This window comes from Cupressus sempervirens, chromosome 10 (genome assembly GCF_028749045.1).
Source record: "Cupressus sempervirens isolate cs-2001-9-10 chromosome 10, ASM2874904v1, whole genome shotgun sequence".
Taxonomy (NCBI): Eukaryota; Viridiplantae; Streptophyta; class Pinopsida; order Cupressales; family Cupressaceae; genus Cupressus; species Cupressus sempervirens.
The window spans coordinates 390946533-390969616 of NC_143127.1; the positions used below are offsets into that span (position 1 = coordinate 390946533).

Consider the following 23084-nt stretch of genomic DNA (forward strand, 5'->3'; position numbering starts at 1 on the left):
GGGAAAAAGGGCGGATAAGGAGGATTTTATATAGGAAGGAAGTAATAATTACATAATTGAATAAGGCAATAAGGGCAGCGATTATGGATAGTGATAAAAGCTAAGGGAAGTAGATAAAATGAAAGGTAATCGATGAAGTATTAGGGTAACAAAGCAAGTTACCATCATCACAATTATAATATGGAAGTTTGGGAGTTTTGGTAATAACAAAGATTAGTAAGGAAAATAGCATCAAAGCATATCAAATAAAGTAATTCAAGGGCATTGGGTGAGTATAGAGAAATAAGGAAAATAATTTAATAAAATGAAGTATCATTAAGGACATAATGAGATGCATGTGTTATTATGAAGTATTATCATGTGAATAAGTTAATTAGATTTTGTCTTTATATATGGTAGTTATTTCAGAGAACTTCTATATTTGTGGAAATAGATCTTTTAGGCTTTCAATAGGAAGAAGTCTTGAACATATTAATGTCACCAATGATATTCCAAATACTGAATTGGGGATTATAAGTGATCTAAGGGTGAATCTCAAGCAGGGTCATTACAAATTTCCAAATAGGTATTTTGAAAATTTTATGATTATTGTTATAAAAAAAACAGATATTCATACATCAAAGTTTCACTCAATTTCCAAAGCTCAATGTTGAATATTCAATGTCATAGATGTTAATCTTATTTGAAGTTCAGCTTCTAAGTTTCTTAGAGTGTCTAGATGTTAATGCTAGTTGAAAAATATGCTGAATCTTATTAGGAGTTTAATTGCATTGTACTCATGCAATTGAAAAGCTGTAAATTATGGATGAGATTAAGTTCAAATTACATTATCTTCAGATGAAATTTTCCTTCTAGTTCAGCTCCACTATTCCTTAGAATCCCACAGTTCTTCCCATCTTGGAAATGTATTAACTTTTTATAGTGTCTGGTAAACTCAGATAGACATAGATCTAGCACATTATATTTTCCTCATTCAAAGATTGCTCATTATTTCAACAAACAAGCCCATGGATCATGGCGGTAAGTACATTGTAAATATTCTCTCCAACAAATATTCTATCCAAAATCCCTGGTCAAGCATCTAAGGTTTCATAAAATCACACATTTGCACAATGGCCACAACTTTTAATCAACAAATGCCTTGGCTGTATGACATTGATGGTGAACATCAAATGAGATAACTCTATTTGTGAGATGGAACTGAAATGAAACACCCAAATTAATTGCCCAGTTAATTGTCAACTGTCAATCTATTGTCAAAGCACACTTGGTGAGGGAGGAAAACAGCAGTAAGTGCCAGGGAAGTGCGAATCAGTATTTTAAAACTCTTATCTGTAGCCTCTAGGCACACATAAAGGATTGGAAAATGAATCATATTCTAAAAGAAAACAAGCATCTAAATCTGACACTGTTGGAACACTTGCAACTGCCAAGCATAGAGAGTTGTTGCCTCAAAAAAGATTAATCGCATACTCATTCATTGGTGAGGTCTGAAATTGAAACTCCATTCAGTTACTCCACAAAGTGTCCTCTTAAATGCTCAATGCCCTTTGAAACTTCTAGCACCGACCACTTTTGACATTGCAACAATAATATTGAAATGCTGACTAGCTTTGACATCAATGACAAAATATTCAACAATCCCACCTTTGTCATTGGTGGAAACTCCATCTGAAGTCTAATTGAAATTAAAACTGCTGTGAAAACTTCCCTGAATCCAAACAACGATTCAATGATGAAGTGGAATCACTCGCAACTTCTCTTTTTTCATATCTTCAAGAATGTATAGCTTATTAGTTTGTTAGCAAATCTACTTGCATCAACAATATGTTTACCATCTTTTCAAAGTTCACAACAATCTGGATTAAAAACTAAACTATGTTCTTAATTACACAATTGACTCACATTTAATAGATTGTATTTCACTCCTACATATAAAACATTCTCAACCTTTATTTCACCATCATTCAAAGCAAGTACCTTAGATTTTTGCAGATGTATTACCACCAAATCTTACCTTAACTTCCATTAGGGCTTTTGATAGTGGGAAACTTGTTCTTGTCTCTAGTCATATGCCTATGTCAATATACCATTTGTCTTTTTCATTTTGTGCATGAAAGGCTGTTTCCACAATTGAGGATTCCACTAACACTACCTTCTCCTTCCACCTCCAAACTCGATCAAAACTTGATCAACCTAATTTTCTTTGTCCTCTTTTGTGATCTTCTTGTTTAGCTTAAAGAAATCTGCCATACCTCTTCTACAAGGTTTTGCAGTGCGACCAAAGCTATCACATTTATAACACACAACATTGTAGGTCCTCAAAGGAGCAAAAGCGTTCCTTCTTATAAGTCTGAAATCATTTCTTGCTAACACTCTGCAGTTGATTGCTTTATGCCCAAACTAATTGCAAGTGTAACAATAACCACAAAAGAAAGAATTATTGAACTTGTTCATACGAGCTTGTCTCGAGAGAGGAGACCTTATGAAAGCACCATTGCTTGTTTTTGATGGTGAATCCTTTGTGCTATCACGTTCTTCTTCTTCTGTTCTTTTGTAGACATAGGACTTTAACCTTCTTCAACACGAAATCCACCTTTATCAGTAGATGATCTTTGTCCGCCAATGATCTTATACAAGGATATGGAATTTTCCTGATTTACCTTCTCTTGATTTCACTATGTCAAAGATTTATTTAATTTTCTAAGTGAAACTATTTCAGCTTCAAGTCATGATCTTATACACGGACTTGAAATTTTCCTGATTTACCTTCTCTTGATTCCACTATGTCAAAGATTTATTGAATTTTCCAAGTGAAACAATTTCAGCTTCATGTCTTGATCTTATACAAGGACATGAAATTTTCCTGATTTACCTTCTCTTGATCCACTATGCCAAAGATTTATCTAATTTTTTAAGTGAAAACAATTTCAGCTTCAAGTTTTTCACAGTTTTCTTCCTTGAGCTTAAGCTGATTTTTAAGTTCTTTTAATTTCTTTGCTTCCTTAACCTGAACCTTCAAATAAACTATCAATTTTTATGCTTCTCCGAGAGCTTGTTGTAGCAGCAGCTTCATGGTTTGATTTTTCTAAGTCTCAATTTCATTTAGAACACTTATTACCTATTCTTCAAAATCTACTTCTTCATCAATATGGCCTTCAGGAGAACCCATTTGTGCAATGAGGGTCAACCTCTAAGTGTTTAAGCTCTTTTGCTGAAGGAACCTCACTTTGATACCAATTGAAAAGCACACAAAAAATATTGAGAGAGGGGATGAATCAATATTTTAAACTTTTAAATGTATGAAACCTTATTAAAAAAGAAATAGAATAAACATCAAGACAAGAACACCATATTTCATGTGGAAAAACCATTCAGGTAAAAAACCTTAGCAGATCAGTAGCTTTCATTCTTGAAATTGGCACCAACCCAAATTACATTAGTGAGCACCGACACTCTTTGAAGCACTAACTCAGTTGGGAAACTCAATAAATTTTTAAAATATGCACAACACTGCAAACACCATGCAAGAATTACACAACATCCTTAATCTGAAATATACAGCAGCAGCACACATTATTTCAAAATAGAAGGAATTCGACCTCAAAGTCAGCAATGTAATTGACAACCCACGTGAAGCTAAGCAAGTATCTAAACACCCATGGATAAAGTTTTGAGAACCCCACACACCCCACACACAGTTGATGGTCATAAAGCAGATTCATGCCATTATATGTGTTTGTTTGCATCGACTGCAAATAATGTAGCTCCTTTCATTCTTATATGAGTGCATAATACATTGACTCATCACATTGCCAAAATAGGCTGAAATATCTATATTAATCCCTTCTAAACTCAAACATTGAATGATTAATGCTGACATTATATATTTCTGCTGTCAGGAAATCCCACCCTACTTACAGCCAACTGAAGAATCTGTAGCCACCAGGCACAAAGAAAGGAAAGATAAATGAATAAGTTTCTAAAAAAACATTTAAAGTCTATTGCTGTCAGAACATCTGCAGCCGTCAAGCATAGAGAGCCATTGCCTCGAAAATGATTAATTACATACTCATTCACTGACAAGGTCTGAAACTGAAAGTCCGTCCAGTTTATCGTCAAATTGTCCTCTTAAATGCTCGACACCCTTAGGAACTTCTAGCATTAACTACTTCTGACATTGCAGCAATAATATCAAAATGCTAACTAGCTTTGACATCAATGACCAAATATTCAACATAATGAGCCTTAAAATTAATAAATGGTAATTACAATGAAGCGTATACATCTAGGTCAGCTTTAAAGCCTTTGTTAATGCACTAAAATCGCTCAAAATTATTCTATATTCTCATCTATAGTTTTACACACTCTATCATCAATCTTCCTTGGCCAGTCTAAACTCTTTGAAATTGTGGCTTCTCGAGAGGTTAAGCCCAATGTTGTGAGGCCAAGGCAGTATTCTTCTTATCTTTCATGTTTAATTTAGTTTTCTTTCTTTCTGATGACACTTAAGCCTTCTTCCACGAGTCTGACTATACATGTTTCTTTAGTCACTTTAAATCTATCTTTTCAGGCCTTGATAAATTGGCATGAACTCTTTGCGATTGTGGCTTGTCCAGAGGTTAAGCCCAATTTCTTTGAGGCCAAGGCAATATTCTTCTTATCTTTCATGTTTAATTTAGTATTCTTTCTTTCTGATGACTCTTAACCCTTCTTCCGTGAGTCTGACTATACATGTTTCTTCAGTCAGTATAGATCTATCTTTTCAAGCTTTGATAACTTGCTTTGATAGCCATTTGGTTGTCAAAACATAAATCAAAGAGTATATTATAATATAGGCATGGGTTGTTAAGTTTGTATGAACTCAGCTGCAACAATTATTTTGTGAGTTGTATGATTGTATATATAATATATTATATCACATATTTATACATGCCAAGCAAAAATTATTTTGTTTCATTTTTATTGATGCTCTTGTATAATGTTTCAATCTATTTAATGAATCTTCTTTGCTTTGACATGTATTATTGCAGTCAGACAATCTAATAATAAGGAACAAAGATAATCGGTTTCGGCCAGTTTTCTTTAGCAAGGTTTGTATAGCTCTACGTATTTTTCATCTTTTTGCTCAACTGTTATGACATTCATGTTTTCAGTGAAAGTGAAGCCAAGGCATTTTTTGATCAATTTGCTTGCTTGTCTAATAGAATATCTTTCCACAGAATCTAACACTAAAATCATGCCAAAACTCCAAAGGATGCAAGAAGTTTCCAGAACTGGCCATCATGTGCCCTTCAATAAAATACTCAACGTACTACTTTGTAAATGGAAACCAGATTAAAAATGGTTAATAGCACAACTAGACATTGATGGATAATGGTTAAGCGAATGAAGACTGTAGGTAAGTGCAGGAGTGTTTTTAAAACCGTATATTTCCTTTGCGATTTAAAGGAAACAACTGTTGTCTTCATGATCTCCCTAATACACAGCATTTCCATGAAGTTCATTGGAGCATTACCATGCTTCCAGGGTACATAGTATAATGTGGGAATAAAGCATGTTTAATTGTTTAAATGGTGGCCAAAAAGGCCAAGGAGTGGATTTAACTCCTCTACACTTGAGCTTTATAAGGTTTATCAACAAATGACTTAAAGCTTAATGAAGAATTGTTGCAAAAATGAAACTAAATCCAATTTCACGATCCTAGAACCAGTTGTTTGTGATTAATCTACACTTTATTGGTATCATAAAAAATTACAACCAGAAATATTGAGTTGACAGAAAATAAATAAGACCTGTACCTAAAATGAGCAAAGGCACTGTGGGTGAACACATTTTGAATATCCCTTGTGCCTCTTACGCTTTCTACTGAATTTCAAAACAGATATAAATAATAATTTACACATTGAAAAGATATTTTGATCATTGTAAGTGTTAGATTAGAAAAGAAGTACAACTGTTGAGATAAGAAAAAAAGTAAGACTGTTGCTTTCAACTCAATAAGAAGAGATCCAACAATTCAAACACAACAAAATGAGAGAGGAATCAATAATCTATAGAGATTCGGAGTCGAAAGGGCAGTGTCACCATCACTAAGCTGAAATGAAGACATTCAAAACCACACAGATATTCATGGCACTCACCATTTTCATATTTTTTTGTAAATCCTAGATGGGCATGTCATAAACCAAACAAGCATTGAAATGTTGTTTGTTTTCAAAGTAACTAAAATGGTGAAGTCTACTCTGCTGACTCGCACATAATTGGAAAATCTCCCAAACTCAGGAAGTTTGGTGAGTACTTGGCAGTCGAGTCTCCTAGACTTGCCAAGGGTCACTTATCTTGGGACTTGTTTATGTGGGTCTTGTAACACTGATTTAAACAATGATCAGAGTTTGCAGATGCAAGTTATTGTTTGCTGCAGCTTAGTTAGTAGGAATAATGCTTTATGTTTTGATTAGTCATGGCAATGTAACTGCAATTGGTTCTTGGGTAGTTGTAGGAACTGGAGGTTGATCTGGTCAACGAACTGTCAAGATGCTTCATATTTATAAGCAGGCATCGAGAATAGGTTACTTGTTGATATGACATTACATGGAATAAAAACTTATCATTTCACCAATATTATGTGCATGGTGTTTATTTTTTGATTATTATGTTCCTTGTGTTATTGTGTGAATCTTCTTGTTTACTCTGTGAATAAAACAAATAACCCTGTAGGGAGTAAACAATTATATTAGATCCACTTTGGTTAAATTGACAAAACATCCAGTCCTCACTAAAGTGCATATTGGGTTTGAGATCATGGGGAATCTATGAATATCCCAATCCTAGAAGATCATACCTTCAATTATAGAGTTCATCTCATCCAATATGTGAATGTTCTGGCCTTTTCTTGCCCTATCACATAGTTGAGCAAAGTGATCATTAAGGAGAGTTCTTCCTTAAATCTATATCTTATCATATTTGGTATTCAATGGGACTTTTGTCACCTTCAACCAATGTTTTTTTTCTTGTTTTTGGGACTCTTAAGAGGTTATTATTTCACCCATTTTCAATTCATTTGTGTTTATTTCTTGTCTTTATCCATACAAGAATATGCCAAACCTCCTGTATGAAATCCACACTAAATTTGCCAAAAATGTCATTACCTACCATATGGTTTGCTTCTTCACAGATTCATAATACTTGGCAGAGTTATAGGCCAATTCCTGATTTTGTGTGAAAGAGAAAGGATGTGGCTTCATGAATCCAATTTCTTTGAGCTTCTTTACTATTTTGTTCCTACTCTTAATCCTTTTGTTCTAGGTCCAACGCTTGCATCTTTACGAACCCTAGTTCAATGTTTTTGATGTTGGGGTAATTATATGACAGAAGAGGATGGATTTTTGTGTTTTGGAAATGGTATGCCATCCATGAAACCCTAGCAAGCCAGCTTAACACATTGAAATGATCTTGGTGGCTTTGATCTGTTGTAGCTGTGTCAGAAGGTTTACAATATTTGCTGTTTTGAAATCCATGGACCTTGGCAAATATGCAACCCCATGTACCAAATGCTACATAGTCTTTCCTTGCTGAAACTTGATTATAAAACCATAGGTGCCGTTGCTGAGAGCAGAAAATGGAGATGAAACCTTTGATCCAACCTTTAACTTATCTTTGAATTCTGTTGTATGCTGCTATGGCAGCTTTGAATGCTGAAAACCTTGAAAAATCCTTTGAGAATGGTGGGCAAACGATAATACGCTGCTGTAAATTCTATGATAAAGTATTACAAGATTTTTCCGATGGCAAATAATAGCTATCCTACCTAGTGAAACTTAACACCAGTTATTTACCTTAGGAAACAAAATCCTTGAATGAGTGAAAAGAAAGGACAACACACAGAAAGCTGTGTAATTACAAAGATTGAAAGCCCCTTTTCCTTTTGTATTTCCTCATAGGGCGGTGTGGATCATGCGATAGTGAATATATCTTTGCTCGCCATTGCTATTTGTGGTGTGGGGTTCAAAGCCTCTAATGAAGAGGAGCTGAATGGTCCTATTTTGACTCAAAAGGTGGCTGATATCAAAACCACAATTGTTGAGCAGTGTGAGGTTTGAAGGGTTGCACCATCATGGCTGATGGTTGGATCGACAAAACAAGTAGAACACTGCCGAATTTTCTTGTCTTCTCATCAGGTAATTTTACTAAGTACTTTGTAAAATATATTGATTTAGTGATTAAACTTTTTTATATTTTTATTTTGCTAAATCACTTTATTTCTTTCCCAGGTGCTACAGATTTTTTGAAGCCAATTGATTCATCAGGAAAAATGAAAAATGGTTAGTATCTTTCCGAGGTTTTGGAGGAAGTGTTGGATGAGGTGGCGAGGAAAATGAGGTACAAATAATCAAAGATAATTCAACAAGTTATGTTGCTGCAGTAGAATTTCTATGAAGAAGAACCTCACTTTGTTTTGGACCCCTTGTGTTACTCATTACCTTGACCTCATATTGGAGGATCTTGGCGAATTTCTCTCAATGAAAACTTGTGTAAAGCATGCAAAGAATATTTGTAAATTCAAGGAATTTCACAAATAAGAAAGAGGTGACGTAACCACAAATCACCGATTCGCACCCATTTTTATCACTTTGCAATCCTTTCTTTAGTCCAAGGTCGGCTTGAAATGCATATTTGTGAGTAGACAACATCATCAAATGTGAAGAGCACAACAAGGGCTGAGATAGCTGATTGGGTATTTTGTGAGCACAACTTTTAGCATCCAGCCAAGGAGATTGTGTGCGTAGTTTTCCATTATATTTTTGATCACACCTGATTATTTTCATTGTTAAAAGTAAATTCTGATACTTTAAGTGTAATGTTTCAACTTTCACAATGATTGCAATTCATACAACTTCCTATCCTTTGAGTTGCTAATGGAGACAAGCCCACAACAGGGTACATTTATGAGGGCATGAATAGGGTAAAGGAGGCCACTAGATCTATTTATTTAGGAAATGGGGCTAGATATGGTCCCTTATAGAAGGTAATTGATTGACGATGGCATAACCTGCTTCACAGGCATAGTGCCTACTACATTAATTTGGCATTCCAATTTCACCTAGATTTTAAGGCCGATGAAGAGGTTTTGAGTGGGCTTTACAAAGTTGTTTTGCGAATGACATCTGATTCATAGTTTGTGAGATAAAGATGTGTAGGAATTCACAACTTCTCTTTTCATGTAATATATTCAAGCAAAACTAGACACTAATGATGTGAGGTGAACATCTATTGAAGGTATAATTTAATGTTTAAATTTAAACTTTTCTATCAATCATTTTATTACCATTTTAGATTGATAAACTGAAAGTTAGAGAATAGAATTGATTTATATTTTTTCTCATTTCGAATGCATGGTGGGTGATGCTTAATGTGCCAAATCTATAGATGATCACAATTTGTATTTTGATCCAGCCATGTATTGCTTCAAGATGTGAGCGCAATTGGAGCATGGTCTAGCACATACACTTTTGAGAATTACAACGAGCTCATAGTGCAAAGTTTGAATAATCTTGTCGTTTGTTAATTACAAGCTTTGCCTTTGTCACAGATTGGCAATGACAAATCTCCTATCACTTTAGAGGAGGTTACGCCATAGGCAGAGTGGAACATTGAGGTTGATGATCCTATCTCCGACGATGAAGACTTAGAATGGGTTCATTAGCAGATCGAGAGGCAACGGTAGTAATGATGGCAGAGGAGGCTAGAGAGACCCATTGGATGTCATTGGGCTGAGACTAAGACACAGGGAAATATCATGGCTGCAAAATCATCCACAACTTATCTTAGGTGTACACGTAGGAGAGTTGCGAGGTCGATTGGTCATCGATATAGGCATGAAGAGCACATGATTATACTGAGAGGGGGGGTGAAACAGTATAACAACAACTTTGCCAATTTTATAACTTTTTATCCAAACAATTGCTTTAATAACTTTAAATCCCGAAATCAACAATTATGCACATGAACACAATGACACAAGATTTACGTGGAAACCCAATGCAGGAGCAAACCACAAAAAAAAAATTGCTTTTATATAAACTTGTTTTTTAACAAAACCCATATGTTTATGAACACTGACTCACTGGAAGCTCCAACTCCCACACTTTGTATTCTCCGACCTACTGGAAACACCAAGTCCCCACTGCCGTCTTTGTGAGCACCAACCCACTGCACACAAACTTATTTTCCACCTTATTAATGTTGCTTCTACAACAGATGATAGATATCTTTTCTTCCTCAAACTCTCTTCTTCAAACTGTCATCATGGTGACAATGAATCTGTTCCAAAGTTGATTATAATTTTAACATCAAGCTTTTTTTAATCTGCACTTATAGGTCTGTCATAAACTACCTTTTAATCTTACTATTTTCATATACAGATCTGAAAGTGTGTTTCTGACGATCATTAAATTCACCCCACTCTACTCTCCTCATTTTGGTGTAGATGATCTTCAATGTTTATATAATGTATTTTTACACCTGTATGTATATGTTGTTTTCACAAATCTGATGCAATGTCTTTATTTACAACCTTACCATAATCTGGTATACAAAATGATAGCCTTCATATACACAGCCACTCACATATACTTCACACAGCACACTCTTTACATACCTCCAATTCTGATTTCTATTTGTATTTCCTTCTACACAATAGATGTTCCTTTCCACCAACAGACATCTTGCCTTAATCATATGTAACTATTAACTTCAATCACACTTTATATAAATTGTTACCTTCATAACACTTCTTATAGAACATTAATCACACCTTTAACAGTTTTTCTTTTTCTTTTCTAAATCATACACACTTCTTTAAGGGAAAGTTCACACTAACCTGTCTTTTGAATAAGACAAAAATATTATGTGATTTTTCTTTTTGCTGACCGGTGTTTATGTTAAATTATTCCTTAGTCTTTGCATATTAAGTGCAAGCTTTTTTGTTCACGCCAATTTGTCTTCTTACAATGTGTATGCTTATTATTCAAGTTCTCGTCTGAAATATCCCAAACCAGATATTTACTCGTTCCAACCCAAAATATATTCAGAACTAAACATATGCAGATGTATTAATTGAAATCAGTAGAAACTCCAATAGATATTTATCCAGCTTCTTCTTGAATATAGTATTCAAAACTCAAACATAGGCAGATGTAATACAATACAATAATAAAAACAGAAGATTCTCCACAGGATAATATCCGTTCTTGTCAAAATAATATTTAGGATTTCAAGCATATAAAATGCGTTACAAACTAACAACACAAAACCAGTAAACTCACATACAACTCCTTAAAACAATGTTATTGCATTATACAACAACAATACAATAACCGACTTCCAAAATTCAATCCTAAATACAGCTTCACAGTCAGATCGGAAAACTTAAGAAAAGAACTTGTAAGCACATATGAGACACCTGATGCGTCTCCGAGGACAATGGGTTTGCATCCACTATCTGCCGGCACGAGGGGCTACGTTCTCATACTAGTGGAAAGCCGAAGCTTACTGATTACTCTCCCAAGAGAGAACTGAAATCTGAATAATAAATCCAAGCATGCTAAATGAAGGGGTCTCTTCTCCTTTTATTCTCACAACTCTGACTCTTCGACTTACCTCTTGGCTTTTCGTTATATCTCTCCTTGTTCTCTTTAGCCCACTTTGAATATAAAATTGACCTTTTATAATAAGAGTCCATACTTTCATAGTCAATTTTAATATTATATATAACATACCTTCAATATTTCTAATGTCCCAAAAATGGGACATTACAAATCTCCCCTCCTTGAAATTGGTTGTCCTCAAGCAATCAGTATTAGGATCCCATATGAATCTGCAGGTAGCTCTGCAGCCTAACCTGAAAACAAGTCTTGCCATACTGTGAAGCAAGGTGTCGAACTGCAATCCAACCATTAACTCGATCCTTGAATCCCATGTTAATCCAAGTAATGTCACTGCACCTGAGGGTTGTAAAAATCTCAATGTCATCATATCCAGACTTAAACTGAGTAGAACTGTGACAAAATCCTCAATAAGCCATAGATAGATGTAACATTCGTATTTTTTGGGTCTTAACTAACAACTAACATATCAAAAAAATACATTTATAACTTCATTTTCATAGGAAGACAGTCATATCAGTTATGTTCATGCGAAAGAGAAAATAGTTACAATTACTTAAACTGAAAACTCATAACTAACATCTGAAACACCATCAATAAATTTACAATGGAAATTAAAATCTACATACCATGAAGTTTGAACCAAAAATTAATGTAGGGATGCTTCTGCAATCACCCAGATTAGTGCACAAATATCAGTTAGGATAAATTGACGATTACCATCAGATACCAATATATCAAAATCAAATGACGATTACCATCAAATACCACTATATCGTTTAGGGCATCACATGCCACTGTATCAATTAGGGCATCAATTACCATTAGATCATTTAGGGCATTAGATACCACTGTATCATTTGGGGCGTTAATACCATTGTGTCATTCAGGGCTTCAGATGCCACTGTATCATTTAGGACATCAATTACCATTAGATCATTTAGGGCATTGGATACCACTGTATCATTTAGGGCTTTAGATACCACTGTATCATTCCTTTCCTTTTGATTTGCTTAACTGTGGCAATAACATAAGATTAACAAATATGCTCATAATCATTATTCTTATAAATGAAAGATTGAAACAACAATTCATCAAATAAATCTCTCTCGCAAATAAATATATTCCACATTTAGTTAGAAGATCAATCGATCTAACTGGTTGCCAATTATATTGACGATAAAAGTTGTTTTATTTAAAGAAATAACTATATCGATGATACAACTCAATTAATCTTACCTTCTATTTGAATATACATCATAAAAGTAAAAATATATGTTTTCGACAAACGTTTGAATGCATGGCTTATATGTCTGTAGTATGTCCAACAACTTTTGGAGAGGTGAAACATTGTCCAACAACTTGTGGAGAGGTGAAACATTGTTAGGGGCTTAACCACCCAACCTTGGACTGTAACTTATCCTCACACAATCTCTGATGAGAAAGGCCCTCCCTACCCGGAATACACATGGAACATTTTGTCAATCACTGAGCATCCTGGTATCTAATCACACCACTCGACTTGATAGCAGGAGAATACAATAAACATGATCATGCATGAGCTATTTAATGATATTATTCTAGATTTAATGTTTAACGTTTGATTTTTATATCTATGTCATTGCAGACTCCATCTCACCTCTTCACCTTTTCCATGGCTGTATAGCCGGTGAGTTTTAGGTGCCGAATCTTAGAGCAATCTGCTCTATCTGTTGGTTCTCAACTGTTTCATGATATATATATATATATATATATCACAATCTGTGATTTGAGAAAAATATTCTTAAAGATTGCAGAATTTATTGTTTAATTCTAATCTCCATTGGCATGATGATTTATGGATCCATACTATGGTTACTTGACTTTCACTTGCCATGAACAAAACTAAATTAAAAAAGAAGTTCAAATCCGTAAAATCAAACAAGATATCATCTTGATAAATACTAAAGCTTACTGCTATGAAATTCGATGATATTGCATCTTTTATACAAGGAAATCAAATTTGAAATATTGGTTTCGGGTGTTTCACATAACCTGGACAAATTGAAGATAATGTCTTGCTGAACACTCAGCTACTCTGCCACACCTTGCAAAATATCTAACACAGCTCCAACCAAAGGAGTTCTCATGATTTTTGGCAGAATGTCTAAATGAGCATGAAATCATAGGAAAATGATACAGACAGGTATCAGCAGAGCTATCAGCACAAGAAGAATGTAATTGGGTGTTATGGAGGAGGCAAAAATGATTACTGAAAATCGTAGCAAGAACAAGGTAGTCAGGTGTTCGTAAAAGATGTTCGCCTTCTTTTCATGGCTTCAATAAAAAGGAAAAAGATGTGACTTCTTGGCTTCTGTAACATAAGAATATTTATCAATTTAATACACCAAGTTTTTAATTGGTTACAAACAAGGAAAATAATAAAAGATGGTAAAAGAGTTGGGAGTTTATAACTTGAATATTATTATAATTTATATTTATATATGTATATGTAAATATATTAGTGAGATGACATCATTTTATTATAAGAAAATAATATAATGGTGACACTTTATTTTTATATCTATATGTACGCACATATATAAAATATGGTGAAAGATAATTTTAAATCCTTCGAGGTACATTTTATATTCCAATTAAATTATTTTATGTTTTAAATTATTTATTTAATAGCTCATGTGGTTTCATCAATTGTATCCTGATGTTCAAGTCACTAAGTCCTCAACCATGGTGATTCACAATTCATACCCATTTGCTTAGTGATGGTGATGCTCCTATGCCCAATTCTTTTCTGATAATGTTTCCACCCCTTCGATGTGCTTCCTACAAGGAAATTCTCCACAGTTAAATTATATTACCATAACAGGCTATTTAATCATAAATAATCATAATGGCTAACCACCTTTTCAATTCCATGAATTTGTGATAAATAATCAACTAGCATGTTATTTTCGCATTATAACGACTAACCATCTTGCCATTTCGCAGGATTATAACAAATTTAACTGTCAACTGACTTCATGTGAACCTCAATGGTTATATTTTAAATTAGGTAAAAAATTGGGATGTACCAATACATGCTATCAACACCCGGATCCCAAACCTTGTTGTCCTGAGCAGCTGCTATGATGAAATAGAAATGTATCAATGGGATAATACCAAGATCCTACATTACTACATGTGCATAATCTATTGTCTCAACCAGCCATGTGCTGCTAACATATGTGAGAAAATGTTGAATCCAATCGAGAACTTCACTCCAACCGAGATCACAAACACAGCTAGGGACAAATAGGGATGGGGTCTCAACATCACGCCAACCAACTGCTTCAAACAATACTGACCATGTGGCTGATCTCCCGGGTCCCACAAACAAAAAAAGGTCCACCTCCCCAACTGTCGGGAATATCTTGTCGTTCCATACGAAGTAAAATAGAATGTCCACAAGATCAAATTGCAACAACACTACTCATCTAATAGGTATGCTGAATCTATAACTGTATTGAAGAAGCGAGCTAGATATGGCTTCCTCCATTAAAGGAAGTGTAACAAACCTAAGTACCCACATTATGCTCGACATTTGTGACAGTAGAGTAACTGGAGGCACTAGATAAATGATCAGAGGAGTCAATTAATGAATTCCCATCAGCGCTGCCTTCTCTCATTATATGCTCCTTGGTCATGTTAGCAAAATCAGCATCATGTCCCTCTGTCAAATGTGATGAATCAGTCACCACCTGGTTGCAATTAGTATCAATCGGTGACTGTTGATCAACACCAAAAGCTATTCCCTTCTCAAACTCAAATAAGGGATTCTCAAGTATCCAAGTAGTATCCATCTCAAAAAGTGAGTTACTATGTTCTAACCAATCAAAATTATGTTGGTTGAAGGTATTATCATCATAAGAAGAATTATCCTCAGGTGTTGCTACACATTTAGCTGATTCAAAAGATGATTCATCAATCTTATAGTCATCAACCAATGAACATGATGTCATAATGCATAGAGACTCGTTTGAATTCCTAGGTTTTTGATCCATGGTTGTATCTTTTTCAGCCTTGTGGTCTTGCACAATACCCTCAGCTTCATCCCCGTTAAGCTGCCCATATGACTTACTTTTGTCTTTCTTTTCATCCCCCATTATAGGCTGAAACAATTTTCTTCCCTTCTACAATCTTGTACCTTGCTAAGAATGATTTCAATTTCTATTCACCTTGTTTGACAATATTGCCAACCAACCAATAAGCATCAAAAGAAGTGACATGTGTTTGTTTCAGTTCAGACAATATGGTAGAAGGAAATTTTGTGAGTCATCATCACACTTTTCAATTATCAAGGACATAATGCACTACATAAAGGATAAAACGTCTCTCTTGAGGTCCCCTTTAATAGCAATCCCAAACAGATGAAACATATTATGAATCAGGTCTTCACACCCAAGATCCAACATAATCGCACAAGCACAAAGTTTTGCTACTATTTCTAAAATATTGACTGCCTTACCAAAGGATGGATTATGGATGGTACACAATTTTTGAAAGCTCTCTACAATCAACTGGAATACCTCTTTCATCACTTCCCTGCTATATGGATCATAGGGTGCAGTTATCCTCATAACCTGAACAATACATTGCGCGATTGCAGATCTTACTTTCTTGTCAAGTTGTCTCAATATTGCTGGCTTAGCCAAAGGAATCACACCAAGTAGGATGTTCACATGATTATTCTTTGAATCTAGTTGTTCCATTGTGGATAAATAATTATCTATTGCTTTTAACTTGCGAAGTAACCCATGTTTTGATTAAGGAAAACATACAAGTTTTCTTCTTATATTGTAGTGCTTTCCTTCAAGGTTTTGATCCTTGTCCCTGATGATAAACTTGGGTAGCTGCCTAAACATGTTTGCGTAATTCAGCTACAATTCAAGCAACTACTATTTTTGAAAATGTCCATGTTTTCTGGCAAAAAGGGTAGTTAGACAGTTACCGGTGCAGACACAGTTGTGTCATTTCATTGGCACCATTTCAGACATTATAAATGTTGTGAACACTTACGTATTTTGGCATCATTATCATTGTATGAAATATCATTGTTGTGTATGGAAAAGCATTCGATAATGAATAACATTTTTGCATTGATTATATGTTTTCTTTCTTGTTCACCCACGGGCTAAACATTTGGCGCCGTTGCTAGTTCGAATTCAGAGTAGTATGGAAGGACAGAGATAAATAGGAAGAACAATATAGGACAATTGAAACACGAATGACTGACGGCAAAATAGAAATTTTTGAAGGAGAGCACGAGGCAGCACAAAATATTCACATTCTGTATCGCGTAGGTCTCGAAACTTTCATACAGAGAGAAGTCGTGGAAAACGGTGTTACAACAAACAATGTGTGGGATGCTATGCACGCAAACCCAACCACGAACAAAGTTTTAGATCAACTTCCCCGTTTGATCGCACAAGCCTGCGTTGCATAGAAGAGATGCCGAGAGGAAGCAGAATGCGAGGAATGCCGTTAGGAGACCCTGAGGAAATTCTATGAGAGAGCCGCACGGTGTCAGAAAATTGAAACCATGAGCTGTTGCGCCGTGGTGTCAAGGACACTCAAAAATCTGTAATTGTCACATAAGTTGACACATGATGTATACAGAATAAATAAATAAAAGAGTGCCTTGTTTTGATTTTGTTTTATAATGGTATATGTCAAATGCCCAATCTTTTAAATAAGAATTGGAATTTGAGGGAAGAAATCGATGAATTACAAATTGTGCATGGCAAAGTCGAACAATGGCGGAGAATAAGACAACTCGCCGGGGAATGGATTGAGGGGCAGCTAGAGGAATCACCTAGTGTGGTGGTTGTAGTGGGGTTCACAGGAACCAACGAAGGGTGCCTTAGTTAGCCGAAACGACAGGGATAAAGCAACGAGGAGTTGCTCGAAGAAACACGACATCGATTGGTAGTGCTTGAGGAGACAAAGGAGCAACTTTTACATTCATCACGTACACCACTACGAGAGGGAACCTATGAAGAAGTAAGAGAGGAGGCGAGGCCGGCAGAAGACACCTGGGGAAAAGGAAGTGCTGGAGTCGCATTGCATAGTGGTCAGAGTGACCCGCTAGGATCAACTTCTAATACTTTTGTGACACGATCTAGTGGTAATCAAAGGGCAAGAAATGCTATGTCTCAAAAGCAAAACTCCTAAAGTTCACGGGTGATGGGAAGGAAGATCCTGTATGGCATTGTCGTACGTGTGAAACAATATGGACCGCCAACGCGGTTACGGATGTGGATGAATGGTTGAACCAACTTCCCACTAGCCTATGGCGGTAGCGGCGGATTGGTTTTCCGACATGGACAAGGCAAAGATCTCCACGTGGGATGATCTGAAGAAAGAATTCCAAGCAGAATTCTGATTGCTCTAGGATGATAACAAGGTTGTAGCAGAAATCTACAATTGTAAACAAGGGAAGGACCTTGTTCGAGCCTACAGTCGAAGGCATAAAGATCTTCTTAGCCGGATGGGTACTCAACTAGCGGACGAACTAAAGAAATGCTAGTTTGTGGAAGGCCTCCGCGAAGCATTGCGAAGAAAAATGAAGGTAGTTTCGCCCACGTCATACACCGATGCATATGACCGTGCCCTAAATCTAGAAAGTGAAAGCAAAACAACAAAGAAGAAGAAGAGAAGTAAATCTTCATCCTCCTCTAAGAGCAATGAATACTTCGACGAGGGGTAGCAGTATAGATAGCGAGGAGGAGCCCAACAAGAAAGTACAAGCACTTCAAAAAGACTTAGAATAGATGCAAAAGAAATTCAAATCCATGATGGGAACCAATGGCTGCATGGAGGAAGGAGAAATCTGGTGTACGGATTGCAAAGAAAAAGGTCATTCAAAGGGACCGTGCCCCAAAAAGGCAATGTGTGATATCTGTCAAGTCCTAGGTCATTCTACGAAGGAATGTCCGTTCAACATGAAAATTGGAAGCCAACAGATATTGTTCACACAGGAACAACCATCCACTTCTGGCACAAACAATGAGACCCAAGGCAACAATAATGCCACATCTAGTGGCTACTGGAACAATTGTTGAGGAGGACGGGGTAGGAATGACAATAGAAATTGAATGCAATATGATTCCAAGGGAAGGCCCATAATCCAATGCTAGGCATGTAACCGGTGGGGCCACTTCGCTAGAGTGTCCGAAGAATGACACTTTGCAAAAATTATGTCGATGGTGTGGTTCAGGGGACCACGAAGATGCTAATTGCCCGAAACAAGTAAATCTCATTAACATTGATGAAGAAAAATTTTTGGTTGTCACCCACAACCAGGCTAAGCAGGCCACCTATCTTGACCCTCGCACGGAGAAGCAAAGACTAAGGGAGGCACGGGAGGACGTAGAAAAAACAATGAAGGCTACGAAGGATATGAAAGATGCTATTCCTCGGCAATCGGAGGGAGAAATCAACATGGTAAATCAAATCCTACAAATGGAGGTGCTCGTCAGAGTTTAAGAACTGTTACAAGCAGTACCGCAACTTAGGACAACATTACTGAATACTCACGCACACATGTTGGAGACGTAAGGACAACCAACCATACCAGGAGGGTCCGCAACTGATCCCATGTTACTGATAGTAAGCAACGACTGTCATCTAGCGGTGGTCGAGATGGGAATCTTCGGAACCATCTTGACGGACACCATCATGGATGGTGGGTCTGGGGTAAATGTTCTTCCCAAGGAGACGTGGAGGAAATTGGGAAAGCCTATCCTGTGGCTGCCCACATTTAACCTACTCGATGCCGACTAGTTAGTGGCTCAACAAGTAACTATCGGGACGCAGCCATTTGTGCTAGATTTCATAGTAATCCCCTTGAAGAAAAAGGGATATGATGCCATTCTTGGAAGAGGATGGCTGGTGGCCGCGAAAGTAAATCACAACTGGAAAAAGAATATCCTGTCAATGGAAAGTGGAGGGCAGAAGTTTACGATTAATCTCTGAACTCAAGTGGTAAGTTAAGAGATGGCATCGTCGCCAAAGTTCGAGTCAGATGGAGAGCATCGAACAGATGAGGGAAGAATGGATCCAAATGACAAAGGAGTTTTAGAGTTGCAGGACTGTTTAGAATACGAGACCAACTCACTGAATGGACTTTTTCATTAGTAGATGGAAGACTAAGAGCTCTTCCATACATACATGCTTAGAGTCGAAGAACCCGAAGATGAGGAGGTATTCCCATCACAGTTCGTGGAATATGGAGAAGGAAATGTGGAGATCAATGAGAGCCCGCACATTGCTTTAAAGGAAAAGAGATAAGATACGAAGAGCCATCCGTAGAGCTTACTAATCTTGGAGACGCAGAGAATCCAAGGAACATACTTGTGGGATACGATTGGAACCCAGTACTATAGGTTGCGACATTTAAAATCTTTTTGGAGTACAAAGATGTATTTGCATGGACTTACAAGGATCTAAAGGGAATCCCACCGGAGATGTATGTCCACCATATACAGTTGGTACTTGGAGCCATACCTGTGCGGAAGCATCCATAAAGAATGAACAAAAACTACGTAACCCGTGTAAATGAAGAAATTCAATGAATGCTAGAAGTGGGCATAATATTCAAAGTTCAAACAAGTGAGTGGGTGTCACCAATTGTGATATCAATGAAGAAGGACGGGATCCAAATCCGGATGTGTGGATTTCCAATGCCTCAACTCAGTCACAGTAAAAGATCCCTTCCCAGTTCCGTTCACCGGCACGATTCTGGAAGAAGTGACTAGACACGAGATGTACTCCTTTATGTATGGATTCTCTGGCTATAACTAGATCTCCATTACTGAGGAAGACAAACTAAAAACTACTTTTGTGGTGGAGGATGGAGTGTACATGTACAACTCAATGCCTTTTGGACTATGTAACGCACCTGCCACGTTTCAGAGGATCATTTTGCACATATTTGACAAAATGTCGGTAGGTAACTTCCACACATTTCTGGATGATTGGTCCTTTTTCAGTGGACAAGACAACCACTTGAAGGCACTTCAGGAATGTATGGAGAGGTGTTGACAGGCGAGGCTGGCATTGAATCCAAAAAAATGTCGGTTCATGGTTCCTCAGGGAAAACTACTTGGACACGTTGTTTGCAAGACAGGATTAAAGAGCGACCTTGATAAATTAAGGGTGATAGTAGAAATTTAAGCTTCGACGGACGTATATGGAGTCAAGTCCTTTCTTGGGCACATTGGGTATTATAGACGGTTTATAAAGAACTATGCCAGAATTGCTCTGCCCCTAGACAAGTTGACACGAAAAGGAGAACCATACATCTAGACTTCTGAGCAGGAGACTGCCTTCGTAGAATGGAAGAATAGATTGCTGGAAGTGTCCATATTGGCATATCTAAATTGGAATAGGGAGTTCCACGTGCACATGGATGCTTAAAACTTTGCCATAGGCGCAACGTTGGCGCAAGTTGGGGATCATGGTCTCGATCACCCAGTGTATTTCGCAAGTTGGTTGCTGTCAAAAGCCAAGAGGAATTATAGCACTATTGAAAGGGAAGCTCTTGGGATGGTGTACTCGGTACAAAAGTTCAGACATTATCTATTGGCTACACCATTTACCTTTTACGTGGATCACCAAGCGTTGATGAACCTGGTGAACAAACCAATCATCCAAGGAAAAATTAGCAGATGGTTGTTGCTACTACAAAAATTTACCTTCGCCATCATTGTGCGACCTAGGAAGAGTCACGTCATTGCTGACTAGCTCTCTTGAATCAAGTCTGGGGAGCCGCCGAAAGGAGTCAATGATGATTTTCCGGATGCGCACTCATTTAGAATCGCCGTTCTTCCGAGATGGTACAAGTCTATAGGGGAGTATCTATCAACGTCTCAATTTCTGAGAGGGATGCCGCCAAGAGAACGACAGAAGCTAGTTTAAAGAAGTTGGACTTTTCAACTAATAAATGGTCTTCTCTATAAGATGGGTCTTGATCAAGTACTACGACGATGTGTAATGGAGGAAGAAGTGCAAAGCGTTCTAAGGGAAGCACATGAAGGTTCGACAAGTGGTCACATGAGACTCGACACAATAGTACAAAAGGTTCTTCTTGTCGGGTTATGGTGGCCGACACTTTACAATGATGCACAAGAATGGGTGTTGAGCTACGATACATGCTAGAGAGTCAACAAACCACTCAAGAGGGACTTCATGCCATTAAACCTGTCCCATGCCCAGGAGTTGTTTGAACGTTGGGGACTAGACTTCGTCGGTCCACCGAAGGCGAGTAGGGCCCGACGTTGCCGATACATAGTGGTAGCCATGAAGTATTTAACAAAGTGGGTAGAGCCATGTGCACTACCTAATAATTCTGAATATAGTACGACTAAGTTCTTGTATGAAAAAATCATCACACAGTATGGCATACCTATTTAGTTGACAAGTGACAAAGGGGGTCACTTTGTCAACCACGTGATTAGATTATTGACAATAGAATTTGAGATTTTCCATTCTTTGTTGCCTCTACTACCCACGAGCCAATGGCCAAGCAGAGGCCACAAATAAAATTTTGGTGGCTATCATATACAAATCATGTGGCGTCAAACAAGCAAACTGGGAGGAAAAGTTGCCTTTGGTGCTATGGGCCTACCATACCACATTCAAAGTCACAACGGGACAGATGTTCCATTTGATGTTTGGCGAAGAAGTTGTGGTACTAGCCGAATTTATTGTCCCAAGTCTACGAATTGCAATTGACAATAGATTTGGAGATATGGAGAGTTTACAAGAACGCCTATACCAATTGAACAAACTAGATGAATGCAGATTAACAACACAATGGGCGAAAAAAGTGGCGCAAACCTGTAGAAAAGCGTGGCACGACAAACATTTGAAGAGGGTGAGGTTTCAGCCAGACGAACTTGTGCTTTGGTACAATGGTCGCAACGAGATAAAACCAAGGAAATTCAAGGTTAAACGGCTTGGACTGTGTAAAGTGAGAGAACTCAGTGATAATGGATCCATAAAATTATGGACTCTTGACGGGCGAGAAATCCCTGACACCATCAATGGGTCTAAGCTTAAAATTTATCATGAATGAAATCAAGGCGAAATGGGTGGTACTAGACAGGAAGAAGAAAAAAAAGGATTTAAATGTCCTGTGGGCACTAAGAGTCCTGTGGACCCATGTGGCCGCGGGCACTAAGTGTCTCGCAGATGTGACCGTGGACCCATGTGGCCGTAGAGACTTGTGTCCCACAGACCCATGTGGCCACAGACTAGAATGTCTCGTGAGTTGAGTTAAAAACATGTCACAGAGGTTATAAAACATATGATGTAGGAAGTTTTTTTTTTTACCAAAGTCAATCAATAGCACGAAGTAAAGCCGTAGAGAAGGTAGGG

The 23084-nt window shown here is 37.1% G+C and overlaps 1 protein-coding gene across 2 annotated transcripts in view; it reads left to right on the forward strand.

Moving 5' to 3' along the window:
- TIC22-III (Tic22-like family protein) overlaps window positions 1-23084 on the forward strand; it is a 167130-nt gene that overhangs the window by 91925 nt on the left and 52121 nt on the right. For both annotated transcript variants that reach the window (XM_089804366.1, XM_089804367.1), the window contains one exon: window positions 5034-5093. In XM_089804366.1, the coding sequence (XP_089660492.1) occupies window positions 5034-5093 (60 nt within the window). The remainder of the gene's footprint in view (window positions 1-5033; window positions 5094-23084) is intronic.